This window comes from Trematomus bernacchii, unplaced genomic scaffold (genome assembly GCF_902827165.1).
Source record: "Trematomus bernacchii unplaced genomic scaffold, fTreBer1.1, whole genome shotgun sequence".
Lineage (NCBI taxonomy): Eukaryota > Metazoa > Chordata > Actinopteri > Perciformes > Nototheniidae > Trematomus > Trematomus bernacchii.
The window spans coordinates 2439398-2462921 of record NW_022987625.1 but is presented as its reverse complement, the minus strand read 5'-3'; the positions used below and the strand labels follow the sequence as shown (position 1 = coordinate 2462921).

Here is a 23524-nt window from a genome sequence, read left to right as displayed (position 1 = left end):
ACATCATGCACAGAGCAGCAATAGTGGTTATTTGTTGGTGTCTACATAGATATAAGAATATCCTCCTATGATGCCACGGTCTAACTTGTGGGAATAGCATGAGGCGAAAAATGGCTTTGAACGCACCACCATGTAGGGAACATTTTACTTTTATTGTCTGCAGACTGCATTCTAATAGTCATACCTACTATATGTATTGGTCAGATTGCAAATATAGTATACTTTGAATTGTAATGGAGTATTTTTATAATGTTGTATTGCTTTTATTTTGGTGAGAAATCTGAGTAACTCTTTCACTACCATAGTATCTGGCATGTATCCTCCCATAAGTCTTCAAAAAAACATACAGTAAATTGCATGTACGCTGTGAAAATGTCACTTGAAACATAAAATATTTCTGCCCTGAAATGAAATGGCAAACTGAAGTTCAGGACAATTAATTTAACTGTTGCAAGTTAATAAAACGTCTTACTATAAAATCAAAGACCTTTCCCTTGTTGGCCTTCTTGACCACATGTTATTATATACAAACAGTGCAAGCTGCTGGTTGGTACAGGAGCGCTGAATGTCCGTGATCCCACCGGCAGGGCTCATAATGTGTTTTTATTGTTCAGTGTGTTGTGTGGTGTATTTACTCTGTCGTAACTTTTAAGCTTTCCCCAAGTTGCCAGAAACATCTTTATGTGTCCACACAGTGCACAGTGAGTCTTCAGGTTGTTCCTTTGCTTAAACATTGACTCCCCAGGAGTGTCAGTGAACGCTCCCTGTGGGAGGGTTCTGTTACAGGAAAGCTGACATGACATAAACGCAGCATGAGCTCCATGGACATTCACTGACATGTGTAAAGAAGTGCTGAGGGCTTCCCAATGAAATGCTTCACCCTTAGATTGTTGACCCTCTCTCTTGGAATCCTCCTCTGCATGTTCAGGACCCCCCCTTCATCTGTGTCAAGTGGCTGAAGAGGAAATTAAGAAACGTTCTGCATCATTGACATTCAACAGTTCATCACATATTCAATGCCATATCCATCCACCCTGTCACACACACACACACACACACACAACACACACACACACACACACACACACACACACACACACACACACACACACACACACACACACACACACACACACACACACACACACACACACACAGACACACACAAGCATGTGTGTGTCTGTGGTTAGGCACAGTTACATGCACGTACACACACACACAAACACACACACTCAAACACAAACACACAGGCACAGTACAATTGGATGATTCTGTTCATAAGGAATATGACCCAGAGGTAATCTAAAGAATTGGACCAATCAGAATAAGAGGATCTGAAAGTGGAATGAGAAGGACCAGGGGGAATAACATAACAAAAGATACTCCACATGAATAAAGAATGGAAAGTGATAAAGGCAGAGGGAAGACCAGAGGACTTTCAGTCTTTGATGTCAGCTGTGAAACGCTTCCTGCTGCTTCCGCTCTGCATCCTCCGGCTACTGATGTCACAACATCCTAAACATGCAATCTTTTTGGTCCTTAGCAATGATTTCAATATCAATTAAAGCTGCAAGCAGCGTTGAGCGGGTCTTCGACGCTCCGCAGGCTGTTGTCCGCACGTCGAGGTGTGTGTCTAGGTGTCTCGAGGACTCGGCCGTTGGCAAACGTGGGAAGTTTCAGGCCGATCGGACAACGTACATGGGATTTACAGCAGTATCATAAACATTGTGTTTGATGGCGAGTGATCTGTCGCCATGGCAACGGCATTTGATGACACCCCATAATACGCCTAGATGTGTTGAGGGCTGCATGGTTATCAAAGCTGTGAAGTTTTGTGCCGTTTGGAGCATGTTAACTGGAGTTATGAGAAAACCGTGTTTCACGGCGACCATTTTGTTACCATAGCAACAACATTTGACGAAATCTCAAAACTGACACATATATGTCTCGAGGGATTGACGGTTAGCACACATGTGAAATTTGAACACTTTTTAACCATTTACACAGGAGTTATAGCAATATCGTGTTTAACGGCGAGGGATGCGTTGCCATGGCAACAGCTTTTGAGGAAAACTCACTATTGTCATATTGAGTTGTTGAGGGCCGGACCATTAACTGTCATCTGAAGTCTGGTGCAGTTTGGAACCTTTTCCATTGAGTTAAGACAACATTGTGTTTTATGGCGAGGGATGCGTTGCCATGGAAACGGCATATGATGACATCCCATAATTGGCATAGAGCTGTTGAGGGCCGGACCATTAGCCATCATCCGAAGTGTGGTGCAGTTTGGACCATTTTCCATTGACTTAAGACAACATTGTGTTTTATGGCGTGTTTTCCATTGACTTAAGACAACATTGTGTTTTATGGCGAGGGATTTGCCATGGTAACGGCATATTAAGTAACATCAAATTTGACGTAGAACTGATCAGGGCCGCAGTGTTAACCATCATGTGAAGTTTGGTGGCGTTGTGAGCATGTCAGTTAGCGTTATGACATCATCGTGTTCCATGGCGAGGGATCGCCTAGCATCGAGCGAACGCGAACTTTGGCGCCGAATCAGTTTAAACAAGTTTAGTCACTGAGACCTGACATTTCATCAGGGAGAAAGAGCGGCAATTTATGCATGAATGTGTGAGAGAATATCCATTTACAGCAAAGATTATGGTTCTATCTATTATACACTAACATTCTCTAATCCATCTTTAATTAGTGCAGCAGGTACAGGAAAGATAATGGCTTCCATTTTCCTTTTATGTGCAGTGTAACCCAGCTTGCGGTGGTGGCGAAGTCCATAGGGACTTGGCTTGGCAACTGGAAGGTCACCAGTTCAAGTCCCGGAAAGACCAAGTGCTACCGAGGTGTCCCTGAGCAAGGCACCGTTACCTACACTGCTCCCCGGGCGCCGTACATAATGGCAGCCCACTGCTCCTAACACTAGGATGGGTCAAATGCCGTTTTGTTACATAGTACCTGTACTGTGTAATGACAATAAGTTGAATCTTCTTCTTCTTCTTGTAGTAGTAATGCATAATGCACATCTCCACGTTATTAAATGGTTAGTTCCCCTTGCTGATCCTTTAGTGTGCAATGATACTCAGCTGCCATTTCCTCTATCCTTAATTCATCTGGAGACATGTTTCAGTGCGCTGAGTAAATACCTTTTGCATATGTTGGAATTCTAAGCGTGACATTAGTATGCCTATTTTTACTCAAAATATCATGGAAAAAGTTGAAGACCCTTCATTGTGGCATTTTCCATGCCAAGTTCTTGTGTTTAAATAAATAAATAAAGATGGATGGAGTTAATAATGTACAAATGCAAATCAATTGGTTCATAAACACCTGCTGATTATGCTGTCTCCAGGAGAGAGAACAGCAGTACTGCTGAGTGTGACCATGAGATGAAGTTGGAAGCTGGAAGTCAAGGCGCCGGTCAAAGCTATTAGAGAGGACTGTTCCTAGAAACAGAGTCCTGCATCGGGTCGGGTACCATTCGGTTCTGGGTAAAACAAAGAAGATGCGGGTTGGATCGCTGGTGTTGCATAATAAATATATTAAAATAAGAATAATTTAATTTAATGTTTAAATCCTCAGACCTCTCCCCCGCGGGACCGCACATAATCCTAACCTCGGGGTTCGGTATTGCACGTCGCGGGTGCGGGGTGGGAGCGGGTCTTAAAAATCAGACCCGTGCAGGACTCCTGCCTAGAAAGCACTCGTATATACAGGTCTAGGTGTGTAGGGAATCAACACTGAGCATCAGCTTCATTATGGCAGCTGGGATTTGATGCAGACAGTAAAATGTGAATTCTTAACTTTGTCAAGTTAGGGAGCATTTAAATTGGGTAAAAGTTGAAATACACAGTTACACTCTCTTGGTGTTTACAGTGTTTTTAGAGCATCCATTAAAAAAGGCACTAAGTGCAGCCTTTACTGCTCCTCAGAATTAAAAGACCAATAAATCTGCAGCAGGCAGATAAAGTTGTTGAATGGCCTCAGCGACTTGAGGAATTATTTTTAGATCACTGCAAGCAATACAGTACAAGACAAAGTGCCACTATTAATATTAAGGAGATATATTAGCTCTCTGCAAGCATTCCCTTCCAAATCTCTGCTCTAATTAGTCGGCATTATGGAAATGTGACTTTTGCTTTTATGTAAATGACATGCCCCCTTAGCTCAACATTACTGATGCCAATATATGCATAGAGTCACTATAATACCTCAACTTTACTGTGTTAACTGGCTACAAAAGTGCAATTCAGTCTGAAATTGGAAATATTTTAAGCTGAACCAGCCAATGTCATAAAGTACTGTATATATACTTTACATATATAAAACTCCAGAAGTCTATTTGTATTGAGAAAGTGTTTGCTTGTAGTAAAAAACTCTCTTTTTACATAATATTTATGCATATTCGTACTCATCGTTCGTTTTTTTCTGACCTGGAACTCAAGGGTTTAGAGCAGGGGTCTCCAACCTTTTTTAGGATGAGAGCTACTTTTACTCCTCTTTTTATTGTTTTTTGCAGTGTATATATTTAGCACATTTTAACATTATGATATACTGACCTTTAACCTTTGTGTGCTGTTTGGGTCTGTGGGACCTGTTTTCAGTGTTTACTAAAAGAACATGTATGCAATTTAATTCTTTTAACCTGCTTTATTTGGGGGTGGACCTCACATCCTCTAGGGGGGGGTCCTCACCTCCTCTAGGGGGGTCCGGGGGCATGCACCCCTGGGAAGATTTTTTTTTAAATGTTTTTTTAAATGCATCAATCTGGTGCACTTTGAGCACAACATGAATTGATGGATACAGCTCTCAACACTCAAAGGGAGCTGTATACTTTTCAATAATCCAAACATCTTCAGAATATGATCACAACCAATAACAAATCATTTAAACTTGTTTATTCTTATCTTATGTTACCTATAGCATTCTTTCTTTTTATTTATGCTTATTTTACTAATCACTCCCCTTTCAAACTGTATTTGTACTGTCCTATAGTACACATTGGAATGATTTCTTACTTTATCTATAGTAAATAGATAAAGGTGTGCTCTCCCTAGCTCTCTCGCTCGCTCTCTCTCTCTCTCTCTCTCTCTCTCTCTCTCTCTCTCTCTCTCTCTCTCTCTCTCTCTCTCTCTCTCTCTCTCTCTCTCTCTCTCTCTCTCTCTCTCTCTCTCTCTCTCTCTCGCTCGCTCACAGAGGCTGTGTGCTCCTCCGTGGTGATGACGGCTTGCGTTAAAAAATAATAATAAACATATTTGTAAAGCGGGGGGACACAAACGGGATTTCGAAAAGTGGGGGGGACATGTCCCCCCTGTCCCCAATGGAAATTACGCCATGCATGTGTGTGCGTCAAGTGCAATAAATATATAAGCAAGTTGCAACACACACACAGTAAAACTCTGGCCCTCATGTGCTGTATAGGCTGGCATGATAGGCTGTTCAATGGGGCTGATGTGTTGTGTCGATTCTGCCAGAAGGAAAGGTTAAACTCCTTATGAAGCGATGAGCTGCTGCTCCACATTGCTTTTCTTCCCGACTGCAACGCTGGTCCCGCAAATCAAGCAAGAACGTGATTGGTCGATATTCATTGTGGGGGGTGGGGGGAGGAGGGGTGTTAGATAGATATAGAGTTGTAGTAAGTAGATAGAGTTCGCTATGATTTAGGTTTCGTTTATGCATAGGGTAGATTCTTTTAATTACATTTCCTTTATTTTTGGTGTATTTTTTACATTTTGGATTTGCTTGCCGAGCTATTTTTAGAACATGCCCGGCGGGCGACACACGTTGCCCCTGCGGGCGACTAAGTGCCCGCGGGCACCGTGTTGGCTACCCCTGGTTTAGAGATACCAAAAGGAAGGTGGCCGAGCGTATTGGTGTTACAACAGCCCAAAACACTTCCATCAGGAGAAACACGCTGCATTCTCAAAAACGATGCAAATATAAAAACACAAATGTGCCAAAACTCGTGAAGAAACATCTTCAGCAATTTGACAACACATGCAGCATAGTTGGTGTAGATGTTCCTTCATTTGCATGTGTTTTGGCACATTTGTGTAATTTTATTTGCATGTTTTTTTAAACTGCAGCGCGTTTCTGCTGTTGGAATTTTTTTAACGCCGTTAAATACGTTTGCACCTGTCAGCCACCGTACCATACAGAGTTGAATTCTGAGTCACAAACGGACTTTGTCTCTCTGATGGTCATTTATCAGGCGGAGACAGACATATCTGTTTTACATAGATGCATACAACTAGGACAACAGACAGTTTGATCACAGCCTTTTTGTTTTTTGGAGAATAAAGAGACTTCTCTGCTACTATGATGCAACTTTTTCAAGGGTTGCTCTCTCCAAATCTCTCATTTAAAAAAACTGTGATGTAGTCCAATTATGTTCCGCAGACAACCTTTACTGAGACCTCTCTGTGCAATTGGAGCTTTTTTTCTAGTTTTTCATGTGTTTGAAAAGACAAAATAGTGTAATAATGAATATAATGTGAGCCCACTGACCTGTGGAGTCATACCATGACAGAGGTACATGATGGGGACATTGTCATTGTCCGGGCCCTGGTCCAAACACAGGTTCTCTCTCAGATTGTTCTTCAACTGTAAAATGAGCAACAGAGATACAACAGGTGAGAAAGTGGGTCAGGGGAGAGAAAGTGAAAAAATGAAAGAGAACACACATTAGTAATCATATTTGCGGCATTATTAAACAAATCACTCGCCCCACATCTCACAATTCAGGTTGTCAGAGCTCGGCAGCCTGTGATTTTATCTCAAAAGGAAAGAAGAAATATGTTCTCGAAAAGGACCCCAATAAAACCGTTGTGGCTTATAATATTATTTTGGTTATTTTCTTTTTTAAATATAGAGACTAATCGCAACTGGATTTATGCTTATTTCTGCTTATCTGAGAATAATATGCAAAAATCAGTCTGATGTACGTTCAGTTAGGAGATGAAGTTCGGAAGTCTCTACTTTATGAATTATTCAATCGGGACAGGGTGGTGCGCTACATGGCTCTATCTGATTGGTAAAAAGGAAGATGAATGGAGCCACTGCAGGCTAATTACTATTCTTCCAGCAGATCCCGTCGCTACGCTAACCTTACCCATTTTTGTAGCTGAAAATAGAAAAAGGACATTTCAAAGATCCTTGTTCTATCAAACATTAACAAGAAAGGGTCATTCAAGCATATCTAAAGTAGAATTCTGATTAATTTTAACTTTGTTGAAGGCTTATTGCTTACTGCTTTATTGAAGGCTTATTGCTATCTATCTATATGTTATTACAGTGTTCTTAACCTGTTAAGCCCCGAGCCTGTTTTCCAGGTCTCAGGCTCGAAAATGACATTCCCAGAACAAATGACCATATCTTCCCTTCTAAAAGGGGTACATTAATAATCTTTTTTCTCAAAGCAATGATAAACCTGTGAGTTGGATGTAGAACAGTCAGAATCAATATAGATTTATTTTATTTTAAAGTAAATTCAGATTGAACATAGTAAAAAAATGTAAATTATAGTGTCCGTCCAAAAGAAACATTACTTACAGTGAAAACCACCCTTGAATGATGGGATCGGAGACTAAAAGCTTTAGGAAACCAAACTATAACATATAATAAGTACCCTGTATAGAGATTGATGCAAAACAAGTGACATTTGACCTTTTTAGAGAGATTTAGCACAAAAAAAACACTTCTGGGGTCATTTGAGCAGGTCTCCCTTGAAAAAGAGATCAATGATCTCAATGGGATACACCTGGATAAATAAAGGTTTGAAATTAATTTGGGTGCATTTTCCATATCTCTGGCCCCCCTTGTTGATGATTGACATATCTTTTGAACCGTTAGAGCCAATAGAATCGAGGGGAAGTTCCACATACAAACACACGTTACCAAATAAGGAATGAGAGTGATGCATAGCCAGAACACCCAAAACCGGAAGCTGTCATACACTCTGGTAGCTATCATTAGCAACTAATATGAAAACTCAGTTTTTGACATAAAAATTGAATTATGGATTATCAGTCATTTTTTCAAAGTGACACAGACACATTGGATTAACCTATGGATTAACTTTCAGCCGCGTTTTTCTCGTTTTAATGCCATTAAACACAACTTTTGATCAGAATAACAGCAAAAGGTAAGAATTTCTCCCGTGTTTGCAACCTAAAGCTCTGTGTTGTGATGTATTTGCTTCCCATGTGGCGAGTTCTGATCGCTCAGTGTCTTATACTTATATGTCTGGAATTTGTGGAATCTCAGCTTGCTAGCAAAGCTTGTTTGTGCAGATCCGATAAGTAATAAAGTATTTATACCTAGAGTTCTGTGCTAAGTGCGGTAGCATTTTTCCGCTCAGGGCTAATTTAGACGCTTCTTATGAGACTTGTGTTTTGTTTCGGCAAAAATGGTTCGTATCGTCAGTTAGCTGAGTTTCTTCCCGTTAAATGAGTTTGACACATTCATAGTTTATTAAATGTTAATTAGCCCTGAGACACAGTTTCGTGAAAAAAAGCCTGTAGGGGGCTATGGGGCCTAACAGGTTAATATAGTTCGCTATCTTTCTACTTTTTTAATATTTTTAGTTTTATATTTTATGTATGCACCATGACATCAAGTCAAATTCCTCGTACGTGTGAACCTACCTGGCAATAAACCCGTTTCTGATTCTGATTGAACCCCAATATTTTAGAGTCTATGATGAGTGAACAGGAGGGGTAACATGCTGAAGGGTTGGTCTTGTCCCTGTTCTATCACCCGCTTGCTGTTTGGATAGATTATTGAGTTCACCTCCTGCATCCAGACACACAGCAGCCTTGGAGCTCTTAGGGGTTTAGTCATTTGCTCAATGGTTACAAAAATGTTTTGTGTTAAAACAAACCCTCGAACACCAATTGCAGCCCTGTAAATTAGAGATTACGCTAGGTACTAAATTAGATTACGTTCAGTGACAACATTTACCCAACTGAAGAATTGCTACAGTTTTTACTTTTTTAAAGATTTAATTTGGGCCGCTTTAGTTGATATTAGAGACATATCTGAAAGGGGGAGTTAGAGGGGATGACACGCATAAAGAGACCAAAGAAGAAGTTGGAGGAAGGTGTTGAGGCAGATTAAAGGACCTAAATACTGCAAGACCTGTCATGCTTAATGACAGATTTTGCTTTCATATTAATAAATAATATTAATAAAGTAAACACATTGTGTCTCTCCTCCCATTCCTGTCTAACACACTTGAACGCACAGTCTTTAAACAACTCTCCTGTTATCTCCATCAGAACAACCTTCTTGATCCGCACCAGTCTGGTTTCAAGGCAGGTCAATCCACAGCATGGGTCGGCAATAGGCGGCCCGTGGGCCATTGGTGGCCCGCCAGCAATAATATTTGGCCCGGAAAATTATTTTGAGAATAAAAATAAAATATATATATAGGGCTGTCAGTCGATTAAAATATTTAATCGCGATTAATCGCATGATTGTCCATAGTTAATCGCGATTAATCGCATGATTGTCCATAGTTAATCGCGATTAATTGCAAATTAATCGCACATTTTTTATCTGTTCTAAATGTACCTTAGAGGGATATTTTTCAAGTTTGTAATACTCTTATCAACATATGAGTGGACAAATATGCTTTATATGTTTGTTTATTATCATTTGAACAATGACAAATATTCTAATGAATATTAAACACAACAACCTCTGAACATTACAAATATTCGCCTCAATTCAACCTGGAACCTCTCTCATACATTAAAACAATACAACGTGTGTGTGTGTGTGTGTGTGTGTGTGTGTGTGTGTGTGTGTGTGTGTGTGTATGTGTATGTGTGTGTGTGTGTGTGTGTGTGTGTGTGTGTGTGTGTGTGTGTGTGTGTGTGTGTGTGTGTGTGTGTGTGTGTGTGTGTGTGGGTGTGTGTGTGTGTGTGTGTGTGTGTGGAGACACTGTGATGGATCGTTGGAGCTATGTGCGGCTCAAGGCATATATGCTCGAACGGGAGCTGCAATCATGTTGTGCGCACTATCCGTGCTGAGTGTGCTGACTTTTCGTACAATATCCCACTGTCTGGCTACCTGCATAAAGTCAAGTGCTCGGCGCAGTTATCGGCGAAATGTCGCTCCTCTGTTTTCATTGAAACAGCTCCTTATATCCGTTAGCGCAGCTAGCTAGCACCAGATGCTAACAACAACAACAACACGTAAGGTGTGCCTCGCTCGCGCCACACATACACACACCTTCCCGGTCCTGCCGATGGCCAGTCCGGGCCTGCCGGTGAGCGTGGAAGTGTGGTCTGCCACAAGCGGGCGGCAGGAGCGGGGCTGTCAGCATCAGCTTGTAGATGGTATTTTAAACTCGATGCGCTCTGAAACTACGGGGCGGCCGAGGACAAAAAATACACATGCGTTAATCGCGTTAAAATAATTAGTGACGTTAATCTTTTCTTGCGTTAACGCTTTATTAACGCGTTAACTTGACAGCCCTACTATATATATATATATATATTATTTTTTTTACAATATCGGACCGACAGTCGCACATATAGGCTATAATGCCCGAATAGATAATCTACCTACACTTGAAGAATGCTTATTGTACTTTTATCCATGTTGAGAGTGAATGACACACAGCACAGGCACAATCTGGCAGCAGGGTGCACTGACGCTGATAGTGGATCAATAAGTAGGTGGACAGCGCGTGGTGCTGAAATAGCCAACATGCGGTTTGTGGTTTGAAAAAAATAACACCAGCTCACTAAATCATTCAAACGTAATGTTTACTTATATGTGAACAGTAACGGCCCGTCCACACAGCAGCGTTAAAAAAATCTTTGAGGTGGGCGTATCTGAAGCTTGGGGATTTTTTGCGAGCAAGGCACCAACAACCAATCACATGAATCTCCCGCCCCCGATATACGAAGCAAAAAAGCCCGAAGTAAACTGGATATAAACTCCCCAAACAGGCGAAAACCTACCACTGTCTCTGCCACCTCCCTCCATGCCTGGCTCCTCCGGTTTGTATCCCGGTAGGTAAATAGGGACTGGTCATAAAGCACCGGGTGATTCCCTACCGCTAATTTCTCCTCTATTTTTTTGGAATATGAGGAAATGACCTGCAGTATGTCTCTCCCAGCATACACGCGGTTTGATTGGCTAGCGCTTGAACTGTCAGATTTGCATACACAGGATTTGATTGGCTGACGCTTCCACCTCAGCTTCAAAAGTTGAACATTGCTCAACTTTGAATCCTGAAAATCCTGAAAATCTCCGCTCTGCTGCCCACAATGCAGTTCGGCGAAAAGTGAGGCAAAGTGACGTCACCCCATTCAAAGTGAATGGGCAGAAGCGTTCCAAGATTTTTTAACACTGCTGTGTGGACGGGCCGTAACAAAGTTCATTCAAAACATTGACAACAAAATCGGAGAAGGCACTTGATCATGACGGGCGAGGGGTGGTGGTGCATATGCTGCCACCCCAGTTGGCAGCTTTGTTTTGAAAGAAAAGTTGTGGCTCATCGGACATTTATGAGAGAAAATCCCTAATGTCCGAGTGCAAGTGAATGCAGCACAAGACGCGAGCCTTGTAACCCCATCCCCCGGCCCTGGCGCGAGCATGGAAATGTGATTGTCATTTGAACGGGACGGCGCAAACCGAGAAGCATTCGGTCTACAATGACAGAGAAGAGACTGTCAAGTTTGGCTGTACTCAGCATTGATTCAAAACACACTAAAGCTTTGGATCCTAATAAGTTTGTGAGCAGGGGCGGACTGGCCATCTGTAGAATCACAGAACGGCACCGCAGCGGCACCGCAGCGAGGCTCCCCCCCCCCCCCAGCATTCGAACGTGTCAAATGTTTTAACAATCAATTACTTAAATAAGCCTTTGATTATGTTCCGGCCCGCCATCTAGTGGCTCAGAAAAAGATTGGCCCAAGGCCAAACTTATTTGCCGACCCCTGCTCTACAGAAACTGCTCTCCTTGCTGTCTCTGAGGAACTGCACACAGCTAAAGCAGCCTCCCTCTCCTCTGTCATCATCCTTCTGGACCTGTCTGCTGCATTCGACACGGTGAACCATCAGATCCTCCTTCACACTCTCCAAGAACTCTGCACTTTCCCTCCTCACCTCCTACCTCGAAGACCCCACCTACAGGGTAACTTGGAGAGGGTCCGAGTCCGACCCTTGTCAATTATCTACAGGGGTCCCTCAGGGCTCTGTCCTCGGTCCCCTCCTCTTCTCTCTGTACACAAACTCGCTCGGATCTGTCATTAGCCCGCATGGTTTTTCCTACCATTGCTACGCTGACGACACTCAATTAATTCGGTCCTTTCCCCGTTCAGAGACCCAGGTCGTCGCACGCATCTCTGCTTGTCTAGCAGACATCTCTCAGTGGATGTCTGCTCACCACCTCAAGCTCAACCTTGACAAGACTGAACTGTTTTTTCTTCCGGGAAAAGATTGTCCCACTCTTGACCTAACAATCAACATCGGCCCCTCTGTTGTTTCCCCGACTCAGACTGCAAGGAATCTGGGTGTGACCCTAGATAACTTCACTGCAAACATCGCTGCAACAACCCGCTGCTGCAGATACATTCTTTACAACATCAGAAGGATACGTCCCCTCCTGACCCAGAAAGCGACGCAGGTTCTGGTCCAGGCTCTCGTCATCTCACGCCTAGACTACTGCAACTCCCTCCTGGTTGGTCTACCTGCATGTGCCATCCGACCTCTGCAGCTCATCCAGAATCCACACCGCTCCTCTGCTCCCTTCACTGGCTTCCAGTAACTGCTAGAATCCACTTCAAGACACTGGTACTTTCGTACCATGCTGTGAATGGTTCTGGCCCTTCCTACATCCAGGACATGGTTAAACCATACACCCCAGCACGTGCACTCCGCTCTGCATCAGCCAAACGGCTCGCTGCACTCTCACTGCGAGGGGGACCCAAGTTCCCATCAGCAAAAACACGTCGGTTTGCTATCCTGGCTCCAAAATGGTGGAATGAGCTCCCCATTGATATCAGGACAGCTGAAAGCTTACACATCTTCCGGCGCAGACTGAACACTCATCTCTTTTGACTCCACTTCGAGCAATAAAATGACTAACAAAGCACTTATATACTAACTAAGCACTCATATACTAACTAAGCACTTATATACTAACAAAGGACTGGCTTATATAAAGCCAGTTGAGTAGCACTTAAAATGGTTTGGCTCTATGAAACCTAATGTACTTATATGATTCTGTTTTCTTCAAGTTTTTATCTTCTTGGTCGAATGCTACGCAGCCCCCTAGGGGACATTCAAAATAAGTGTTATATTGTAACAACAACATAACCATTGATGTGTTAAGAGATTTTGGTAGCACTACATCTTAAAAAAATGAAGCTATTGAATTTTCCTATGAGTATATGTTTTCGGCGTTGCAGTTTGTAGACGGTCCCTAAGCACTCCTCTCTCCTCCAGCTGCAGATTGTGACAAATTCTTGATGTTTAGCTCGGATGACGGCGCGTATAAAAACGACTCTGTAGCTCGTTGTCGACCTTGCTCTAATTGTAAAGTCATGTTGTTTGTATTTTTACAACGTTATGTTCATGAGTCATTGATCCGCGAAATTCGAATCTGTCAATAACTCAGCTCAGAGTATGCTTTGCGACGTGCATGTCCCCTCGCCCTGAGTGTTCTCTTGAGGTGTCTTTCACTTATGTGAAACCCGTGCCTATTGCCAAGCACTGATGTTATATATTTATATTTAAGGCAAAGCTCAAAGTAAAATCGATGAACCGCTCCATTGTTGTGGTTTCTGTGTTGCCGAACTGACCAGGAAGTACATTGAGCTAAATGAAAAGGTTTGCAATATCTCGCAATTTTTTTTTCTTTTTTTCAAATATTTTTTTTTTCTTCTCCATGTCCCCTAGCGGGCTCTGTAGAATGCACGTATTGTAAGTCGCTTTGGATAAAAGCGTCAGCTAAATGCAATGTAATGTAATGTGTCTAGTTATTCAAGTACTGTTCCTTTGAATATTGTAATATTGAGTACTTAAATATTCTACCAAAACAAAAATGTTTGTGTACAGATTCACCAAAGTGTTCTGAGATTGTAATTGTAAACTTCCCCTCTGTGGGACGAATAAAGGTATTCTGATTCTTGATTCTGATACATCAAGCTCCCAGGAAGTACCAGGTGTTGAAGCAAAATGTTGTAGTGGCCAAACGGTGGTACTACAACTTCTGTGTCAGTCCATGATGTCACTGGGCCCAAAAATACTTTTTCCCATTGGATTCCATTGGGAAAGGGACGTCTGTAAATCAGCATATATCTTTTTTTGAGATCAACTGGCCAGTATGTCACTTAAAGATGCCTTAAAAGTTGTAAAATGCGCTTTAAGCAAAATCTAGAGCTATTATACCTCTTCATTCCAGTAACGTATAGGCAGAAATTTACTTTAGGGTGGGCCTGTATAAAATAGGGTGGGCCAGCTTTTTCCAGGGGGAAAAATGACTTTAAAGTAGGCCTGGCCTATACTAACAATATATAATAATGCCCATTGCCAAGCATCGTTGTAGCATTTCCCTCCGAATAATGGTCGAAGACCTGACTGCTGATATGAATTAATTGAAATCTCCAAACAAATACATTTAGGCTCCATCCGTATTAGAATCACTTTAGCATACTACCAAAAGTGAACTGTAAACAGACAGCAAAGCTACAAAACAGCATACAAACGAATTAGGACACAACCTACATGTTTATATTATAGTTAATACCAACTTTGTGCCTCTTCGGAGGGTGCTAAACTTAAACATAAACTTTATCCTTTACTTTCTCCGTGTTAATATGTAGTTTAATCCCCGCTCCTTTTCTTCGTCGCGTTGTTTCCATAGCAACAACAACTTCCTGTCAACAGCGTAAACTCGCCTTCAAAATAAAAGCATTTAAATAACACAGGAAGTTAACCTAAATTACATTCAAGACATATTTACAACTGTAACGAAAGTAACAAAAACAATGTAATATCCTTTTCAGTTTCACAGAACACAAATTGGGTTATTTACAATTGTTAGGTAACTCTTGTAGCTATCGAGAGTTACCTAACAATTGTAAATTGTTAACAGCAACAATAGGTTGTAGCATTCAAACCTGCTCATGGACTTGCAGTGGTCCTCGCTTTTTTTATGTCTCTCCAACGAGTTACGCAGGTGCTTCCATTCTACATATCCATCACTCGTAAATGCACCTTCAGCTCCTGGGCTGGGGAAATGTCTGCACATTTTACAGAAAAGCGCGTTCCTACTTGCGCTGTATTCCACCCAGGGAAAATCTTCATACCACCTCACCCAGTTTTTACCGGAAATGAGTTCCGAGGATAAAACACATACAGTACAACATTAATTCAACTCGATATTTGTTCACTTGAATTTCACTTTGAATGCTTGGATATTCTCAATGGGTGAATACAAAAATGTATAATAATAATACAAAATTAAGGGTTGGGCCAATGAGTAAACTGGGTGGGCCTGGGCCTGCCCTGGCCCTATGGTGGCTACGCCACTGCTTCATTCATTTGACTGAGTCGGGACTGGCAGTGACACTGTATATTGGAGGCGGGGCTTATGGAAAATACTAGTGTGCATGCTCTATGGGCCCAGATACAGCTGTTTTTGTTATAGAGAGGCAGGCCATTTTGGCTTGAGCTACTCTCATAGGAATGCATCGGGCCCCACCTCCAAAGCCCTATCCAGTTCATATTATACATCCATGGCCTAAATAACCATCTAAGTAATTACCATTCATTCAGATACTGTATTGCAAGAGCAGGTATTACATCTTCAATCTTAACAAACAAAGGCTTATCTTATTGGTATTCAACCTTGATCAACGTTTTTGATGAACTGACCGATCATCAAACACATCGAGGGCTCTGGTCGTCAGGTTAAATATTCTTGAAATCTGTACCTGAAAACAACAACCAATTGTCAACCAATGTCAACAGTGAAGCACAGTTCATGATACTGTGTGAAAGTGTTTAATTAAAAACAGCTTGAAAATGTGTATAATATCTCCTTTCCTATTATGTGCCTTGTGTGAGCAGTGCATTTACGTTTCTTCCATGTTCAATAAGAGATAAGTGCATGAGCAACATCCACAGATGGTGTCACTCACACAAGAACACTTGTATTCTCCGACTGTCATCCTCTGAGAGTTTTTGTTTGTCAAATATGTGAACTTTACATCTATATCTGTCATATGTCACTGTGAAAGCAATTTCACTTCAAGCAAAACCCTGTGCTCAGCAGAGTCAACAAATAACTCAATCCAGCTTCTCAAACAACAACAAGAGGAGACCAGGAGCTGTTTGACACACTCAGCTGCTGCTGCTAATGCCTGAGTTTGAACCAAACTAAATTCCTGTACATACATTGTTTTTATATGTATTTTATTTTTAATTTATTATGTTATGATACTTTGTTCCACCATGAAAGATTTTAAGATTACTGCTATAACAAAAACCTTACCCAATTGTGGAACAATAATCCTACCTGTCTGTCTGCCTGTCCGTCCGTCCGTCCGTCTGTCTGTCTGTCTGTGAGTCTGTCTGTCTGTCTGTGAGTCTGTCTGTCTGTGAGTCTGTCTGTGAGTCTGTCTGTCTGTCTGTCTGTCTGTCTGTCTGTCTGTCTGTCTGTCTGTCTGTCTGTCTGTCTGTCTGTCTGTCTGTCTGTGTCTCTCTCTCTCTCTCTCTCTTCCTCTCTCTCTCTCTCTCTCTCTCTACTCTCTCTCTCTCTCTCTCTCTCCTCTCTCTCCTCTCGTCTCTCTCTCTCTCTCGTCTATCCTCCTCTCTCTCTCTCTCGTCATCTCTCCTCTCTCATCTCTCTCCTCTCTCTCTCTCCCTCCTCCTCCGCTCTCTCCTCCTCTCTCTCTCTCTGTCTGTCTGTCTGTCTGTCTGTCTGTCTGTCTGTCTGTCTGTCTGTCTGTCTGTCTGTCTGTCTGTCTGTCTGTCTGTCTGTCTGTCTGTCCGTCTGTCTATCTATCTGTCTGTCTGTCCGTCCGTCCGTCCGTCTCTCTCTGTCTGTCTCTCTCTCTCTGTCTGTCTGTCTGTTGTTTGTCTGTGAGTCTGTCTGTCTATCTGTCTGTCTGTCCGTCCGTCCGTCTCTCTCTGTCTGTCTCTCTCTCTCTGTCTGTCTGTCTGTTGTTTGTCTGTGAGTCTGTCTGTCTGTCTCTCTGTCCGTCCGTCCGTCCGTCTCTCTCTGTCTGTCTGTCTGTCTGTCTGTCTCCATCCATCTATCTATCATTCATTTCTTACCATCAGTCTGAAGGAATTTGGTTCTTTATGATGATTAATTTCAGCCTGCATTCAGGCCAACAGAAGAGAGATATCTCAAACTATATGTCATTTATAAGATTAAAGTGTGACAATGAGGCCACAATTAAACATTTTAATCAAAAATAAAATTCATAAATTATTATTACTTAGCTGAGGTGTATTCATTTTTCCTCTATCAGCACGGACAGTCCGTGCGGTGGATAATTCTGCTCAGCTTTCAACAGATTACTGTCATTTTTCAATTATGCAAAGTCCTCCCACAGCTGTTAGCTGAAGAGAGGAATAGCCAGAGGAATAAAGTGGTGAAAAGAGGTTCACCCTTTTAATACGCCGCTGCGGGGAATTTAAGTGAGCTCTTTCAGCAGAGAGGCATATACTGTATGACATGATGCACTCACTCAGACTCAGCGTTAATGGAAAAGTTAAAGTTTTACAACTTGAAATACTTGGAAATGTTGAGTTTTAATGCAAGTGTCAAAGCGTCATGAGGTGTTTTCTTCTTTTTCTGAGGTATTTGCTGGTTATTAACTGACATTGTTCGTTGGTTTCTATCAAATCTTCTGGCCAAGCAATAGAACACTTCAAACACTGAATTGCACTTAGAAAGTCAACTATGAATGTGCCCTATATTACTAAGAAAAACAGTATTATAAATGTTAAATCAGTTGTGTGTATTCAATATCTGGTGTTCAGATTATTCTAAAATTAGGAATATAACAACCTGTTCTGACAGAAGACAAACATTGAATCATTTCAAATTCAGGTATATTCAGTTTATTTAAATTCCTTGTACTCTTTTCGTGTCTTTTTTTGGTGAAATGCTCATGTTCCCCTACTTGAAGCCAGCATTGATTTAGTGCTTTGTAGCACTTTGAAGCCTTCTTCCTTGATTAAAGGAACATCTGCTTGTTCTTCTTGATTATATCTACAGTAGACCACCTAGATATAATCCCTCTTTAATCAGGGCACTTTCAGATTGACTGTCTTTATCTCTGCTCAGATACAATAAATTGCTGATCTTGGGGGTATTCATATGCATGTCTGCTGACTAATCTCAGTCTAATCTTATCTCATGTAATTGATGTTTTAATCTGTAGATGATTGTGTTAATGCCTGTACCTAGGCCCCATGTAATTTGGCTTTCTATGTTGTTTCCTGTATTCTTGTCCCGTAATCTAGATCGAGAACCTTTTACTCAGCCAGTGCAAATATTCTGGCTCTGAAGAAAATATGCTGAAAGGTGTAGCAGTTGTGTAAATCTACATTGTTAGCCATGTCATTGATCCTCCCCCCAGACCAGACAGTAGAAATAATCCTGGAGAAATATGAAGAGTTCTCTATTCTGAAAATGCTTTTTGTTTTAAAGGCTCAACTCCCATATTTTTTTAAAACGGATCTTGTTCAATCACTTAAAAAAAGCCATCTCTTTATTTCTCTGAAACTTTTTCTAAACTTCTACTTTTAGCTAGGTGTAGTTGTAGACTGTGAACTGCCAGCTTTTATAATGTACATCCAGAAATATACATACAATTCAAAAAAGAAGAAACAATAGGATTAAGACTACAATTCTCTGGACCATGTTTATTCCCCTTTTCAACATGGATATAAAGCTCTCCCTCGCCCTCCCTTCAGCAAATCAGAGCACATCTCACTGCTGCTGCTGCCTGCTGACAAGCAGAAACTGAAACGGGACAGACCGGTGACACGGACTATACAGCGCTAGAGTGAGGAGTCAGACTCAGCTCTGCAGCACTGCTTCGAATCTACTGAGTGGAGTGTGTTTGAGGACAACAATATCAACACACACACGGACGGAACACATAATGTGAGAATGCTGTTCATTTACAGTTCAGCTTTCAACACCATTGTGCCCTCCAAGCTGGTCATCAAGCTCAACAGCGCCCTCTGTGAATGGATCCTGAAACTCATCACCCATTCAAGCTCATCCATATTTGTTGCTGAATTGTTTTAAGATGTTATTATATCTTTCAAAGCCCTGAGCCTCGTCTCAAATTGTATAAGACCTCTTATTGTCCCTTTTGGCAGCCTGACATCTTTAGAGGGGGAAGTCCTTGTTGTTTAAACACGCATATACATACACAAAGAAGATGGAGTCTCTGCAGTCTCCCAGACTCTGGAGGGATCTGCCTGAGGGGTCAGGGCTGCACTCTCTGTTTCAACTATTATTAAAGAGCTTTATAAATCTTTTTAGAATTGCTTTTCTATTTCTTTTCTTGCTATATCAGATTAATGGCAGGGTTAGTACTTTAATTAAAACACTTATCTTTCAGCGTGATGATGAATTTCTCAAATCAATTTGAAGAATTTGAAATGTTTAGTAATCTTGAGACTGAAGGTGGGATACATTGAACTCACCACTCCGTAGGCCACAATGTTGCTGTAGGAGCGGAGCTCAGGGTAGATGTTGGAGAGGAACCAGCTGAAGGGTCGGCACTGCAGTCTGGACCTCAGGGCTTTCCTTTCAGATAGGTCCCCAATGTCTATTCCTGAATTCTAGAGAGGAAAATAAAAACAAATACATCGAATTTTACAAATGCCGACCTTGAATTCTACCCTCTAGCAAAAAAATAAGTACAATAAGCTTCGACTTCGTAGTCTCCAATGCTCCAAAAATATATCGTGTCCAAAATTCAGGGCCTCTGGCTCCTTTCAGCATGACTAAGTCCTTAGAATGAAAAATGTAAGAGCGTACAAAAGTAACTGAGCATGAAGATAGCAAGAAACGGTAATACAAAGAAGGGAGAAGATGTTATTTATGAACCTGTTAAGCCCTGAGCCTGTTTTTCAGGTCTCAGGCTCGAAAATGACATTCCCAGAACAAATGACCATATCTTCCCTTCTAAAAGGGTTAAATTAATAATCTTTTTTCTCAAAGTAATGATAAACCTGTGAGTTGGATGTAGAAAAGTCAGAATCAATATAGATGTTTTTTATTTTAAAGAAAATTCAGATTTTACATAGTAAAAAACTGTAAATTATAGTGTCCGTCCAAAATTCTTTTTTACTTATAGTGAAAACTACACTTGGATGATGGTAAGGTAGACTAAAAGCTTTAGGAATCAAAAGTACAACATATAATAAGTACCCTGTATCAATATTGATGCAAAACAAGTGACATTTGACATTTTTAGAGAGATTTAGCAAAAAGAAACCACTTCTGGGGTCATTTGGGTGGATTTTCCATATCTCTGGCCCCCCTTGCTCGATTTTGATGGTTGACACATCTTTCTGACCGTTAGAGCCAATAGAATCGAAGGGGGAGTCCCCCACACACACTCATTGTGAAACAAAAAGGTGGGGGCTTTGCGCATGTAATTTTGCATCAGAGTGAAGCTACACTCTAGCTCTGATATCTAGAAACGTAAAAGCATGGATTATCAATCTCATTGCTCATGGTTATCAGAAATCATTTCAAAGGGACACAGACACATTGGATTAACCTATGGATTAACTTCAGCAGCGTTTTTATCGTTTTGATGCCATTGAAGACCACTTTGGAGAGACTACAGAGCCAAGGTAACCTTGTTAGCATTTTTAGCTACCTAGCGTCAAATGTTTTGATGTCTGTTTTTGCTTATAACGTCGCGATTTAGTATAATTCAGTGATAATGAGGGTACCCATCGATTCTGTGTCACCTCACGATGTGAATCGATGTCATGGATGTAGAGAAAAGATAAATAATAAGGTTTTGTGAGTGATATTCGGTGCAGTAATCTATTAGCATTTTTCGCTCGTTGCTAATTCAGAGGCTCAGTGTTAGCATTATGGGTTTTCTTTTGAAAAAAAAAAAAAAAAATGATCAGTTAGATGAGTTTCTTCCCATTACATGGATATAAAACATTCATAGTTTATTAAATGAACATGCCCTCAGACACTGTTTCCTGCAAGATGTTGCGGCAGTTCCCCGGTACCGGGGTCTCTCGGGCTTAACAGGTTAAAGAAAAGCTGAAATTATGACTTTTAAGAAATAATGATTTTTCATCTTACAATGTCAAACATAATTAAATTAGAGAAATGGGAAGGCCAAACATGCATATATATATTTCAACAGTACAGAGGGGTTTCAAATAATGTGAAGCACTTTATACTTCCGGACCTCAGAATTTGTGATTTTGCTGACTTCTATAATCAAGGAAAAGTTTCCAAGTGTAATACACACCTTTCTCTCCAGGTTGCTGTGGTAGCGGACAGTGAATCTGTATTGTTCCCTAACCCCTGACCCAGGCAGGTTCCCAGCTTCTGTGTTCACTCTGTGCTCACAACAGTGACTGACTTTACTGACTGCAAAAATCTGCTGATTGTGTTTTCTCAGCAGTTGTTGCTAGCCTTTATGCATCCATCTGCACCCTTCACAAATGTCTCTTTACCTGCAGTGGGACGTTCCAGGCCATGTAGACGTGGCTCTTGTACTGGTCCATCCAGACCTCCGCCACTCTCAGAGCGTTCCGCCGCACATGTGCTGTCAGGTTCTTTGTGTAGGGTTTGTGGGCCCGCTCGATGTGAGCAATCCTGGAACATGGTAGAACCTCCACACTGCCACCACACTGCCACACCTATACACACACACACACACACACACACACACACACACACACACACACACACACACACACACACACACACACACACACACACACACACACACACACACACACACACACCAGTTTAACCTCTATGCTCTGTTTAGCATGATATTATTATGAATTAACTGTATTATAAGAGAACACTGATTTTCTTTTTTACAATGGATAATGTCAAATATATCTACCAAGGTCTAACTAGCTTCAGGCACATGAAGAATGTAATGATAACTTTGATTGCATTTCCTATATACATGTTATGTAGCCCTAAAAGTTGCAATTTGGAGGCCGACAAACAAGTTATTTATAATTGTCTATGTTATTGCCAATGCAAATTAAAGTCATCTTTTTCATTACTGGCCTTGAAAATGGCATAAAAGCAAAAGGGTGTAGTGTAATTATATGGAAGGTGAGGTTGGGATCAATGCTGTGCTACAAGGACTGTAACAGAGCAAACAGTGAGGCAATATGTGATTATCTTCCAATTGACGTTATTTTATTTGCAGAGGCTCACTAACCCCTTCCCCTCAATGTCCCTAGAGGTCTTTCTATCCAGGCTTTAGTCTTCACCTTCCAAAGGGAGGTAGCTGGTATTTCTGTCATAATCATGGCTCCTTAAATCGGCAAATTTTCAGTCAAACAATTGTGTATTTTTAGCAGTAAAAAATCTTCAACATCCCTGCAATCAATGAAACTCTTCAGATGACAGCTCCCTGTGATCACACTTCAACTTCACTGCTTCAATTATAGCTGCCATTTCATCAATCTTACTGTCTTACTGACTGTGTTTCAACTTTACATTTTTAGCATGGAGCAAGTGTGAATCTTCTCCAGATGTTGCAATTCTCAGTTGTCATGACAATATTTAGTCAACTGATGCTTCTCCCATGATAAACATACATTTATTAGATTAGATTACTTTATTGTCATTATAAAATGCAAGCACAGTGTAACGAAATTAAGGAGGGTCTAACCAGGGTGCAAAACAGTCAGTTATATACACAATTATCAGAAGTATGTACAAAATAAATGATACAAAAATAAAGGTAAATAGATGGGAAATGTATAAATAAGAATAAATACACAGATAATAATAAATACAGTGAATACAGTACTGTATATAAAACAGTAATGTACAAGGATAATTGCGCTTCAGCACAGCACACAACAACAACTAGGCAGTATGGGACAGCGTGGGGTTCATTGTCAGCAGTCTGACTGCTGAAGGGAAGAAGCTGTGCGTAGTCCTGTTGGTTCTACCCGGGAGGCTGCGGTAGCGTGTCCCAGAGCGGATGCCACGTAGGGGGATAAACTGTGTATGGTTGGGGTGGGAAGAGTCTCTGATGATGTTTCGTGCCCTTCGCAGGCACCGCTTTTCATGGACTGAGGCTATGGAGGGGAGTGGCATATTGATGATGCGTTGTGCGATCTTCACCACCCTCTGCAGTGATTTCTTGTCCTTGACCATGCAGTTACCGTACCATACTGATATGCAGGTGGAGAGGATGCTCTCGATGGTGCAACGGTAGAAGTTCATTAGCACCTGGGAGGATAGGCGGAGTTTTGCCAGTTTCCTCAGGAAGAA

The 23524-nt window shown here is 41.4% G+C and overlaps 1 protein-coding gene across 1 annotated transcript in view; it reads right to left on the bottom strand.

Annotated features, from left to right (window-relative positions):
• The window catches only part of LOC117484459 (polypeptide N-acetylgalactosaminyltransferase 18-like), a 306696-nt gene that overhangs the window by 67579 nt on the left and 215593 nt on the right, over positions 1-23524 (bottom strand). The window contains 3 exon segments of the mRNA XM_034132932.1: positions 6523-6618; positions 19714-19851; positions 21727-21912. Of these exon segments, the coding sequence (XP_033988823.1) occupies positions 6523-6618; positions 19714-19851; positions 21727-21912 (420 nt within the window).